Source organism: Chiroxiphia lanceolata, chromosome 1, assembly GCF_009829145.1.
Source record: "Chiroxiphia lanceolata isolate bChiLan1 chromosome 1, bChiLan1.pri, whole genome shotgun sequence".
Classification (NCBI taxonomy): domain Eukaryota; kingdom Metazoa; phylum Chordata; class Aves; order Passeriformes; family Pipridae; genus Chiroxiphia; species Chiroxiphia lanceolata.
Genome location: NC_045637.1, coordinates 90,194,889 through 90,206,679, shown reverse-complemented (window position 1 = coordinate 90,206,679; position 11,791 = coordinate 90,194,889). Strand labels below are relative to the sequence as shown.

The 11,791-nt window shown below is 36.9% G+C and overlaps 1 protein-coding gene across 8 annotated transcripts in view; it reads right to left on the bottom strand.

The window, feature by feature from the left end:
• Window positions 1-1,662: 1,662 nt before the first annotated feature.
• The window catches only part of TMEM170B (transmembrane protein 170B), a 105,454-nt gene continuing 95,325 nt past the window's right edge, over window positions 1,663-11,791 (bottom strand). For 7 of the 8 annotated variants that reach the window (XR_004357261.1, XR_004357264.1, XR_004357265.1 and 4 more), the window contains one exon: window positions 11,308-11,418. Coding sequence is in view for 1 of the 8 variants with exons in the window: in XM_032688899.1 (XP_032544790.1) it covers window positions 11,288-11,418 (131 nt within the window). In the remaining 7 variants the exon portion in view is untranslated. Of the gene's footprint in view, window positions 11,419-11,791 lie in introns of all 8 variants that reach the window. The other variant, XM_032688899.1, reaches the window with a different exon arrangement.

The following is an 11,791-nucleotide window of genomic DNA, read 5'->3' as shown; positions in this document are numbered from 1 at the left end:
ATGCAACCACTGTACAAAGGTACTGCTCAGTTGACAGTCAGGCACTGTGCAAAGGGACAGCTTTGTCTGTTTTTGGAACAGTTGTGTTGAAATACAGTCCATGTTAAATAGGAAGCTATATGCTCAGACAACTGATTACTCTGGCTCCCCTTCTACTGATAAAATTTCGAGCTGCTATTCTACAATAATATTTTCAGTCAGCTTTTAACAATTTTAAAACCCCTGATAATGCCAACATCTATCATTCCTGGAATGCCAGTAATCTGTGTTGTTCTATTATCCATCAACACAGTTGGGCTGACACATGCCATAATTTATTTGGACAAAAGGAACATACTTGAAATAAAATTGGGTCTTCATGCTCTCTGAATAATTAAAACATGTATCCTATTTTACAGTTGAATAAGCTCCACCTACACTAGTATTCTGTGCTGAAGCTTACTAGGAATACTTAAAAGGGAAAAATAACAGATATTACTTCTAAAAGAAAGGGTAGACCCCACAATTATTTACACAAGTACAGCCAGTATGAGGAGCTCAAGTAAATATGGACACACATAAAAATTCTGTATTACACATCTCTATATTTACATATATGTTTGTAGATACGTTATATATTTTATAATATGTAGAACTATAAATGTAGAGTTTTAGTCTGGTAGCATCCACCTCACCAGGCTAATTACTTTTGGTACTTTAAAGATGACACTATTTCTCTTGTGCATCAGGAAGAGTAAAGTGATTTAAAAGCCTTTCTGTGAAGCAACATAAAATGCAATGGCTTAACACCATTCCCTGAAACTAAGCTTTTCAGAAAGCAAGAAAGTCTGTTCTTCAGGAGAACATGTCTTAAAAATAAGCACATCTTATTTTTTAAGAAGGAAAAAAAATTACTAAATTAGTTCTGAATGAGCCATTGCAGCATACTGGAAATGGCATTCGGACATCGTTCTTCCCAGAGACAGGGCTCCAGTTTCGTTACAAGATGGACTTATCTTGGAGCAGTTCCAGAGCTTCCAGGTGCTGCTGTCCCACCCGGTTCCTGCTGCAGACACAGCTCAGTTTTCACAGATGTTCCTGCAGTGGTTCAGGGCAGGCAGCCAGGGAGCTGGTGAGGCATCCTTGCTGCGGTCAGAGCCAGATCCCGAAGGTACCCAGCTCTTCTGCAGAGCCAGGTACCCCACACAGGGTACAAAATCAAAGTAGCTGCTTGCTTCTGGCAGTTACTCTGAAAGCTTATACTTTTGCACAGTATTGCATTGTTCCTTACACAAGTTCCTCCACAGTTTATAATGGGAAGATTCAGGTATTTTGAATCCTTTCCTCCAGATCGATTTCCCTTCTTGTGCCTCAATCACTCACACTAAAAGCTCATCTTGAAAGTAACTTTAATTTACAAATCAACAAACTAACAAACAAAACCACGAAACCCACAAATGCATTCAACAAAAAACAAAACAAAACAAAAATCAACCAACCAAACGAAAAACCAACCCAAAACTACTTTGAGACATTGTAACCTGGTTTTATACTCTCTAAAGCCCCTTAAGCTCTTCATAAATCAGCTCCTGTGATGCGATCTCTAAAAGCAGTACTTTCAGTTTGCACGGAACAGACACAGATTTACCAGTGAATGCTCTCACGGACTGCTTTAAGAAAATATAAGGCAAATAAAACTTTATCTTTTATTTAAAATAAGCAATAAAAAGCTTACATCATAGTCTGTCAAAATGGCATCTCCAAGAGGGAAAGACTAATACACTAACAGTGAATTAGACTTCTTTAAAAATGAAGTACATGTGACAAAAGCAGGAACAAATGGCATCTATATATCTCAGTAGGTCAGCAACCACAAAAAACCTAAAAACATTTATATTATGGTGACTAAGCATATTTTTCCCCAAACAGCATTCCAGTGTGAGCTGGCTTAACCTCATGGACTCTATCAATCTGGTTTTCATTTCTGAAACTAATTTGTTTTCTAAACTACACACATCCAGTTTCATAAGCAAATCCTTATTATAACTACAAAAAGCAGCTGCCTCACTTTCTGTTGTAACTAGCCATTTATAGATTTTTCATTTGCTTAGGCATTTTTTCCCACATGCTAAAGTTTAACAATCAGAAACAGAGGTTATAAAACAATATGGGAAAAATAATGGAGAAATCAAAGTCTAGCCCACAACACACTTTGGTCTGGTGCAGACACAGGTCCCACTGAAGGTTTTTTTCTGTCTATAAATCACAATTAGGATGATTGCAGGAGCACACCACTATAGTCTAGAAGAAAGTACATCACTTAATTACCAATTTTAGCTTTATTTTATGTGTACATTTGTACATTTCTATCAGGTTCACAAAATGTAAAACTTGGGTTATCAGAGTATTTCATACAGAGGTTGACACACAGCTTCATGATTACTTGGAAGAACATGCAATAAGCTATGGAAAGTTTATGAAAATATTTTAATAGAAATTTTTAATCAAATAAATTAGCACAAGAAATTGTGTTTGACTTCTAAATTCTGTATATAAGCTACTACAAAACATTTCCTACCATGAAAAAGAAAAAAAAAAGATAAACTTAAAGGTGCTTTAAATCTTACAATTGGACAAGTGTTCCACTGTAACTCCATTCTAAACCACGGAAGAGGAAATTGTGCAGGAAAATGTTTTACTTTAAGTAATTGCCCAACTGTTATTGCTGTTTTTAAAAGAACCTGAAACCATACAACGAAAACTTTGAACTAAATAGACAAATGGTCATATTTAGAACGTTAACGGAATTAAAATGCAAAAGTTAACTACAAAAGTTTCTCAAAATGTTGTGTTTTCTTATATGTACATAGAGAACTGTACACAAACAGAGAAATAAAAAAGTTGCTTAAAAAAAGAAAGATAATAGTATACAGTATTTACAGCTTAAATGTCACGCTTTTTTAATTGAAGCTAAACTATTACATGAGCATGCAGTACATCCACAACTCAGAACAAATATCTTTTGTACAGTGTAATATAATCCTGTACAAAGCATAGATCAACTACATGTTAAATCACTCTTCTCCATCACTGTTCTTGCTATCTTTGAACTTCATAACAACGCATAGGTCACAACCCTTCAGCTTAGGTAACTTCATAAAATGAAGATACAAACATTCACTTCTAATACAAATATGAAGAATGCGTTCTACCCACAAGACACTTTATGGGGAGATACCATGCTGCATTGGGTATGATCTATTGTTTAAGTCATGCTTGGTCAAAAACCACACTGAAGGAGCACACTTTTGTCAGTGGACTAATATATATTTTTACCTTTTCTGTGTTTAAACTTTTTCAAATTCCTGTTTTCCTCTTCTCCTTATTTGCTCAGCCAAATGCAAAAGGTTAGAATGCTGATTGGATTTGTAAAGCTTATAGTACAACTGTTAAAGTTATCAATACAGATGCTAAATACTGTAGTCTTTTTCTAACTGTAAAATAGGTACCTATTCTTAGTGGTTTCTGTAAGCATTTCTGAAGAATTATGTGCTATTCTATATATTGTCACAGTCAAAAGTTTAGTTACATAGATACCTGATTATCCCTTAAAACCCCAAAAATATTAAGGACCTTCAGAACTTCATTATCTGTATAAAAATTAGGCACATTTCAAACGAGTAAAACCTCCAGCCAAGTAATTTTAAAAGCTTTTAGATTTTTAGCTCCCACGGCTTCATCAATATACCCTATATTGATGGATAATCAATATAACAAGAAACAGATTTTACAATGGTGATACTAAATACTAAATATCTCAAGTAAACTTAGAAAGTTAGATCTCAAATCAAAACCAATGCCATTTGTATCAACCAAGTATTGTTTATTTTATTGAAAATATCTCTTCAGTATTTACTTTGCCTTATACTTGTTGGTTTTTTTCAGTTCCCACAAGACGCACAAAAGGACATGCTATCCATTCCTTTTAACAACTGACAAATTCTGTCAAATTCAGGTAGTAACTTACTAAAGTCTTCAGTAAATACAAGATGAACAATTAGCACTGCAAAAACTGTGTGTTCCTGACAGAAAGTACTTCTTTAGATCACTGCTTTAGAGTATAATTGTTTTTACACCTGCTACACTGGGAGAATACTCTAAGCAGTAATACGTCTTTAGGGGCTTTAACATATCTTTGTGATTAGATTTTAAATTAATGCACAAAGTGATTTCAAGTGCAACTTCAGGCACAACTGTGGCTAGCATTGTGCTGTCAGTACATAATCTTTCACACTCACAAGATATCAAACATATGTACTCAAGTTGAATCCTACCTTCCACGATAACTTAATTTTCCCCAAAAGGATGTGCAGTTAAATATACAAACTAATGCAGCCCAGCTAAAGACTTCTCTCCTGGGACAAAGTACAGAATGCTTTTCCCATTAACCTTTTTCAGCTCTGTTAAATTCACCTGTACACAAAGAACACTTATGCCTTCTGAAGAAACAGCTGACGATTTAAACAGTCTTTTTACGTTAGGCTGCTCCCAATTTAGAGGTTAAAAAGAAAAAAAAGTAATAATTGAAAAGGTATCCCATCAATACCTGATATTGATGCAGTTTTATGTTAAAATTTGGTAACTTTGAAATAAAGTTATGTTCCAGCATTTATATGTATGCAGTACTCCACCATAATTTATGAACAAAATTCAGAATTTCATTTTAACTAAAATTGCTTGGAACTAGATTATGTTGCAGTTGCCATCTAACAACCAATCTCTACATTTTTCCCCTTAACAGAAATACACATATGATGAAAAAGTCTATTTCTAGAAATCAAAAAAGCAACTGAAAAAAATTTTCATTGCATTTCTAAGCCTTATTAGTGTCACATAATTTTTTTGGCAGGGGGGCCTTAACTGATTCATCCACACTTCGTTGCACCTAGGAATACTATTGTGTCTGCTTATCTGGAATTACACAGATGTGATGTGGAATGGCTGTGTACAAAACCATACAGTTTAATGTGCTCATGATAAAATATTTAGATTTAATGCAGGAAAGGCATTATTAGAATATGCCTAGTGCATGAAATACATAAATTAAACCAGAAAATAACAATTACATCAGTTCTTATAGCCCCATACAACAGCATTCAGCTACAGATTGTAAGCAAAATAAATATCAAATAATAAAATGCAATATGTTGTGGAGGAATACTATTTCCCTTAGCATAATAAAAACATTGTACTTCAAAAATAGAAAGCTATTTTAGACAAAATCAGGGCTACTCTCTTTGGTCCATGTCAAATGTTCAAAACTGGTTAAATTATTGGTTTTTTTAAAAAAAAAGTCACCAGCAAACATCAAATCATCGCTACTCAAGTACTGAGATTAGTTTAATAACGTCAAAATTACCACAAGATGACTGACAATAATTACTTGGAAGATTTTTTTCCTACATGAGAGCTGCAGTTTTTGAGTCAAAACAAAATTTTTTGATCTCGGCAATAGGTCAGGCCAATCAGCGCAGTGACAAATATTCCTTAGCTGATTCCCAAGATGAGAACCAGAAGACTAACCACCTCAAGTGTATGTATACCAATATGCATGGCAATTGTGGAAGCTTTATGGAATGCCTCTGAGTCAAGATCAGAGAGGTTGTCCCCAATTCTTACTGAAGGCATCTGCTACTGACCTCCAAACCAAGACAATAAGGCCAACGAAGCAATATTTGGGTCACTTAGGCAAGCTTTGGGTCACCAGAATCTGGTTCTTATGAGTGATACCCAGGGACTTGTTGGAAGAACAATACAGCAGCTCACATGTTACCCATCAAGTGCCTGGAATACAAAGAGGACATATTTGGAATACAAATGTTAGATGAGCCAACTAAGAATGGGGCACTGCTGGACTTGCTACTTATAAGCCAAAAAAACCTGCTTTGTAATATTCCACTTAGTGATAGCCTTGGCTGCCACAATCAAAGTATTGTGGAGTTTGGGATCCTGCTGAGCACGCTGAGACATACATTTTAGATTTAGAAGAGCGAACTTCAGCATGCTCAGACCTCAGTCGAGAGGGATGCCATGGTCAGCACGGAGGATAAAGGGGCTAGTGAGTGCTGGGAGTTTTTCAACAACAGTCTCCTGGAAACATAAAACCAGTTCAACCCCTTTAAGGTCAGGAAAGCAGGCAGAGCAAGAGACCACCTTGGGTTAACTGTGAACCTCTGAATCTGCTCACAGCCAGAAGAGAAGCATACCAGAGATAGAAAAGCAGACAAATAGCCATGGAGAACTATAAGGACATTGACAGGGTGTGAAGAGATACAGTTTGAAAAGCCAAAGTTCATCTTGAATTGAAATTGGCCAGAGATGTCGAAAACTCCAAGAAAGGCTTCTTCAGCTATGTAAATGAAAGCAGAAAGAAAATTTCGGCACCCAGTTAAAACAGGAGAGTTGAACAGTCACCAACAACACTGAAAAGGCAGACATTTTCTCAACACTTCCTTCACCTCCATCTTTATCAGCACTGCCAGGCCCCCAGCCCTGGGACACAGAAATCCAAGTTGATGCAAACACAAACCACACTCCCAGACAGTAAAGGAAGAGTTGGTGTGCAACTTGTCACAGGAGCTTGAGCCCCATCTACAATAAGGGCTTAAAGGAGGATTGAGGAAATAATAGGCCCATCCGTCTTTACTAGAGTCCCTAAGAAAGTTATGGAATGAATCCTCTGGGGGGCTACCACAGGTCAGATGAATCACATGATTGGGAAGAGCCAGTAGGGATTCACCAAGGGCAAATCGTGCTCGACGAATCTGACTGCCTTCCATGACAAAGTAACCTGCTCAGAGGACATAGCACCAGTGATGGATATCGTCTACCTAGACTTCTCCAAGGCTTTTGATGTGGTTTCCTACAGCATCCTCCTAGAGAAACTGATGCGTGACGGTCCAGATGAGAGGCCTGTGCAGTGGGTGAGGAACCATCCAACAGGCTGCATCCTGAGGGCGGTGGCAAATAGTTCCTTTTCAAACTGGCAACCTGCCACAGGTGGGGCCCTCCAGGGACTGATACTGGGCCCAACACTTCAATGCCTTCATAAGTGATCTGGACCACGGGATCAAGCATATCCTGACGAAGTTTGCTGACGATACCAAACTGAGTGGGGAAGTGGACATTTTAGAAGCAAGAGTAACCCTGCAGAAAGACGTACGTAGGCCAGAAGAATGGGCAAAAAAGAACCCTATGAAGTTCAACAAGGATAAGTGTAAGGTCTTGCACCTGGAAAAACATAATCCAGAAGTGCAGCACAGGCTGGGATCAATATGGCTGAGTAGCAGCTCTATGGAAAGGGACGTGGGCGTCCTGGTGGACAAGCAGCTCAATATGAGTGAGTACTGTGCTGTTCAGCAAAGAAAGCCAGTGGGATGATGGACTGTATCAACAAGGGCATCACCAACAGAGATAAAATCATCATTATCCCACTCTAGTCAGGCTGCTTGTCAGGCCACACCTGGAATACTGTGTTCAGTTTTGGTCTCTGCTACACAAAAAGCCTACATGGACAGGCTGGAGAGCGTCCAGAGAAGGGCCACAGGGATAATCAATGCCTGGGAAGCCTGAGATATGAGAAAAGACAGAGAACTGGGTTGGTTCAGCCTTGAGAAAAGAAGGCTTAGGGAGGAACTTACCACCATATTCCAATTCTTGAAGCATAGTTAGTTACATTTTTACAAGGAGTCACATGGAAAAGATGAGGGGTCACGGGTACAAGTTACTCTGTGAGATTCCAATAGGAGATTGTTCCAATAGAATTATTCCAATCTCCCCAGGGAAGTGTTGGATTCCCCAACACTGAATGGCCATTTTTAAGATTTGGCTGGACAGAGTGTTGGGCTATCTTGTCTAGACCATGCTATTGACAAGAAAGGTTGGACCAGATCATCTTTGAGGTCCCTTTCAACCTGATATTCTATGATTCTGTGATCATACTGATAAATTGAAAGTGTGTGGAATGTTTAAATCTCTAACAGTAGCTTCTAACAAAGCAGTAGAAGCTTTCTCACATTAAATATTATATTCAGTACTCCCACCTCTTTCAAAGACTAAATTGTGTTGATGCATTATTTGTTCTGCACAAAGCAGAATGTGCCTAGTGATACAACGCAGAGACAGGCAGGGCTATTTGAAGATAGTGCTAAAACAGCCCATATGGACATCTGCACAACGCTGTATTGTCCAAAGGGAACCAGAGTACCATCAGTGCCATTCACACACAAGATATCTTTGTAGAATAATGAAGCGGGGCAGGGGGGAGGGGAAGGTTATCTAAAGTAATTTTATGTTTCTTGGAAAAGTTATTTCAGTTGTTAGTATGTGTCAGGTATAAAACACTGCAAAGCCACCATTCACATATATATATATATATGTATACGCACATGCACACATATATCCATAAACTGCACTGACTAAAGCACCTTAGGCTTAACAATGGTCTTTCTAGGGATGTGGAATGAAACTTAGAAGTTTTGCAGACATAAGGCCACTTATACTTCCTTTCACTGTTGGAGTTATTATGCAGTACGTTTATGTTATGATCAAAGAATACTTCATGGACAAACTATTTGTCCTCATAAATTCCTCACAAGAAACAGCTGAAAACAAACTTCTGTCAAATAAAGCTTTTGTCTCTGTTAAGCCACTTAAGCATTATATTATCTGCCTGTCCCTTTGTTGCCAGGCAATAATGCTACACAATGCAGAGACAACTAAGCACACAGTTTTTAAAAAGTGATTACAACAATCTAAGAAACAAAAATTACTTGGAGAAAGGTAACTTAAAACCTCTAAATACGCCTCCTGCAAAAAAAGGAAAATTACAATGGCAACAACTTCATTAGCACTGTAATTAAAATGCAGAATGAAGTTCATCAATAAAAGTATATGTATCTCATCAGTTAGTAGTAGTCTGCTGCAGTTTAACCTAGTGAAAGACAGCAAGTCATTGATTATTGGCAGCATAACAGCCTCTAGAAAAAATACGAGTTGAGATGTTCAAGGAAATTTGGAACCTGGGAAGAATTTTCAGTGTGAGTTAATGTGGAGACAATCTAAACTACAGAATACAGTCCTTCGTTATATGGTTGGTTTTGATTCAGACAAGCATTTCCAGGTTGTCAAACAAAATGTTTGATGTCTGTTGAATAAGACATTGTATCAAGTAACCAAATGAAATCGAAATAACCAAAACAGAAGAAGAATGAAGATGTAACAGGTTTTTTTTTAATCCTCTCCCTTAAATATATATGTAACAAGGCACATTAGGAGAAATATCTTCAATTATTTTATTATTCAATCTGACTTAAATACCTGAAACCAGTTTTCTCACAATTTAAGACAATGGGGAGAAGTTTCAATTGCTTTTTACAGTGGTAATAACTTCATTGTCTACTAAAGTGCAATGGTTGTTTGCCAAAAAGTATAAGCAGAATGTAAAAGCCACAAGACAAAAAAACAAACTACAAAAATAAGGTTTTGAAGACACTCAAAACAATGAGAGAATATGTATTCAGCCACATTTTTAAAGCAATTCAAAGTCAAAAATATAACACTGAAAATGTTTAAAAACCTATATTTTAACTTGTCCCCTGCAAAGCTCATAACTGTACATTTGCCAAACAAGACTTAAAAAAAGAAAACAAATAATACTTATAAAGAAAACAAATAATATTAGCTTTCTTAGTACTTAAAAAAAAATATGTGGAGTAAGATAAAGGCAGACAGGTTAATTTGTTATTTTTGAAGCACTAAGCAATGACTGGATTGTAAGCTATATTTTAACCATATTGTTTTATCTGTGCAGTAGGTCCCCACTGTTTTCAACAGCCCGGAAAATCTTTTCGACATCATAACAGCAAAACCTTTCAGCAATTTACTCTTCCTTTCAGTATTCAGAGCCAACTGCTGAAAAGCATTCAGATGAGGAAAGATGTAAAAGATTCCTTATTCCTCATAGAACTTTATGTCTTTTAAATTTTGTATTTCATCAACAGTCATTAGACCTAAAATTTCTATTTACTCCAAAACACATTTAAGACATTCCACATGCACAACACTACTGTCCCTTTTAAACTAGAAAAGCACAAACTACTGGAAGCTAAGTATTTGAAAGTTCCAGGTATCTTAATCTTTCCAAAGTTATGAAGTGTTCAGAAACAAGGTAGTAAATACATTAGTGCTGCCTCACTTCCAAATTTTTGGAGTATAGCAACTGTTTTATTAAACTTAATATTTTTGTTCAGTAGAAAAACGGTATATCATGTTTTTACCCCTCTCCATTTCCCTCATAGGTGTATTGTCTGAGAGTCCGTTATATTTGCATGTTCTTTACAGAACACATGTAGGGTTAAGGGTCCCATCACTGGTTAAATAAATACAGGGAGTTTATCTGCAACAAATATCCTTTCTGAGGTTTGCAGAATGGTTGATAACCATCTCTACGTTTAAGAAAAAATAATTTCAAGGAAAACATCAATTTAAGGTTTGTTTGTGCATACACAACAGATTGTACTTAGTAACCTTCATACAGTCTCCTTAAACTCCTGATTTCTGACAGGCTAAAATCACGAAGAAATGTGCTAAGCTTCAGAAAACTGCCATAAGCCATTCTTCACATAGTGCTAATTATATCAGGGTTGTTAAAGCTGTGGTTCTTAAGCCCCATCGAAATTCATCTACATTTTGAAACAGATCTAGCAGTTGTTTTGAATGCTGAACAAGAACATTCAGCATTGAAAGAGATTCTGCTAATACAAAAGTCAGTTACCTTGCTATTTCACTAGAGCTCAAAGAGAATTGTGTATGTTCACAGCACTCTGCCATATTTCAAAACTTACCCAGCCACCTGCTCAGAATTAAACTCCAAGTTTGGCACATACAGCAATTTTCAGGACCACTCCTTAATACTTTATTACATGTTAAGAACAATGATTCCATCACCAAGCATTAACCTGACTGGCAGCTGTTCAAGGTGCTTCATCTCCACTCCGCACACCAGGATTGCACCTTGCCTGTGACCGAGGCACGTGAGGTGCAGTGCAGAAGTACAACAGTTCCAACACTAGAGGACAGTCTGTTCATTTGACTGAGCCTCTAGATTTGTAGTGCACTTTCCACATAGCTTCCTTTCTCTTGCACAAGAATTCAAGTTCATAAGCTGATGAATCCACTTCCAGGAAGCTTCTCCTCATATTAAAGATTTCCTTAAGACTAGTTGATTTTCCCCCCTTCTACATAAGTCTCAAAGCGTTGCAAGAATTCTTGAAAATGAGATAATTAATGTCAGTACTGTCTGTCCAACACCAAAGACAAGAGCTTCTAGGGGAGCCATATTCTTCCCTGCTACTCTGTAAATTCCAGCTACTGCAGCACCTAAGAATCACAAGAAAAACAATTATCAAATCACAGAAAAAGCCCAGGTTGAAATATGACAAATTATTTACTGTCTCTATGCATTAGCTATTTATAAAACATTACCAAACACTTTATTACTTCATGGCATTACACAATTATCAGCCTTGCTTGTGTTTTTCTAGTTATGTATGTCCTTCAGGAATGATTTTCCCAACTGAACCAGAATAACTTTTCCTTATCAGTGTGATTTAAGAAAATTGAATTAGTTGTTTCCTAGTAAACATATTCCAATGTTTCTTTTTACATTTTTGCCTTGTGCCAGTCTGAAAAGTAGCAAAACAATCCTCTAAAAATCGATCAAGTCCAAAGTGTGATTTAATATTGCTTGTAT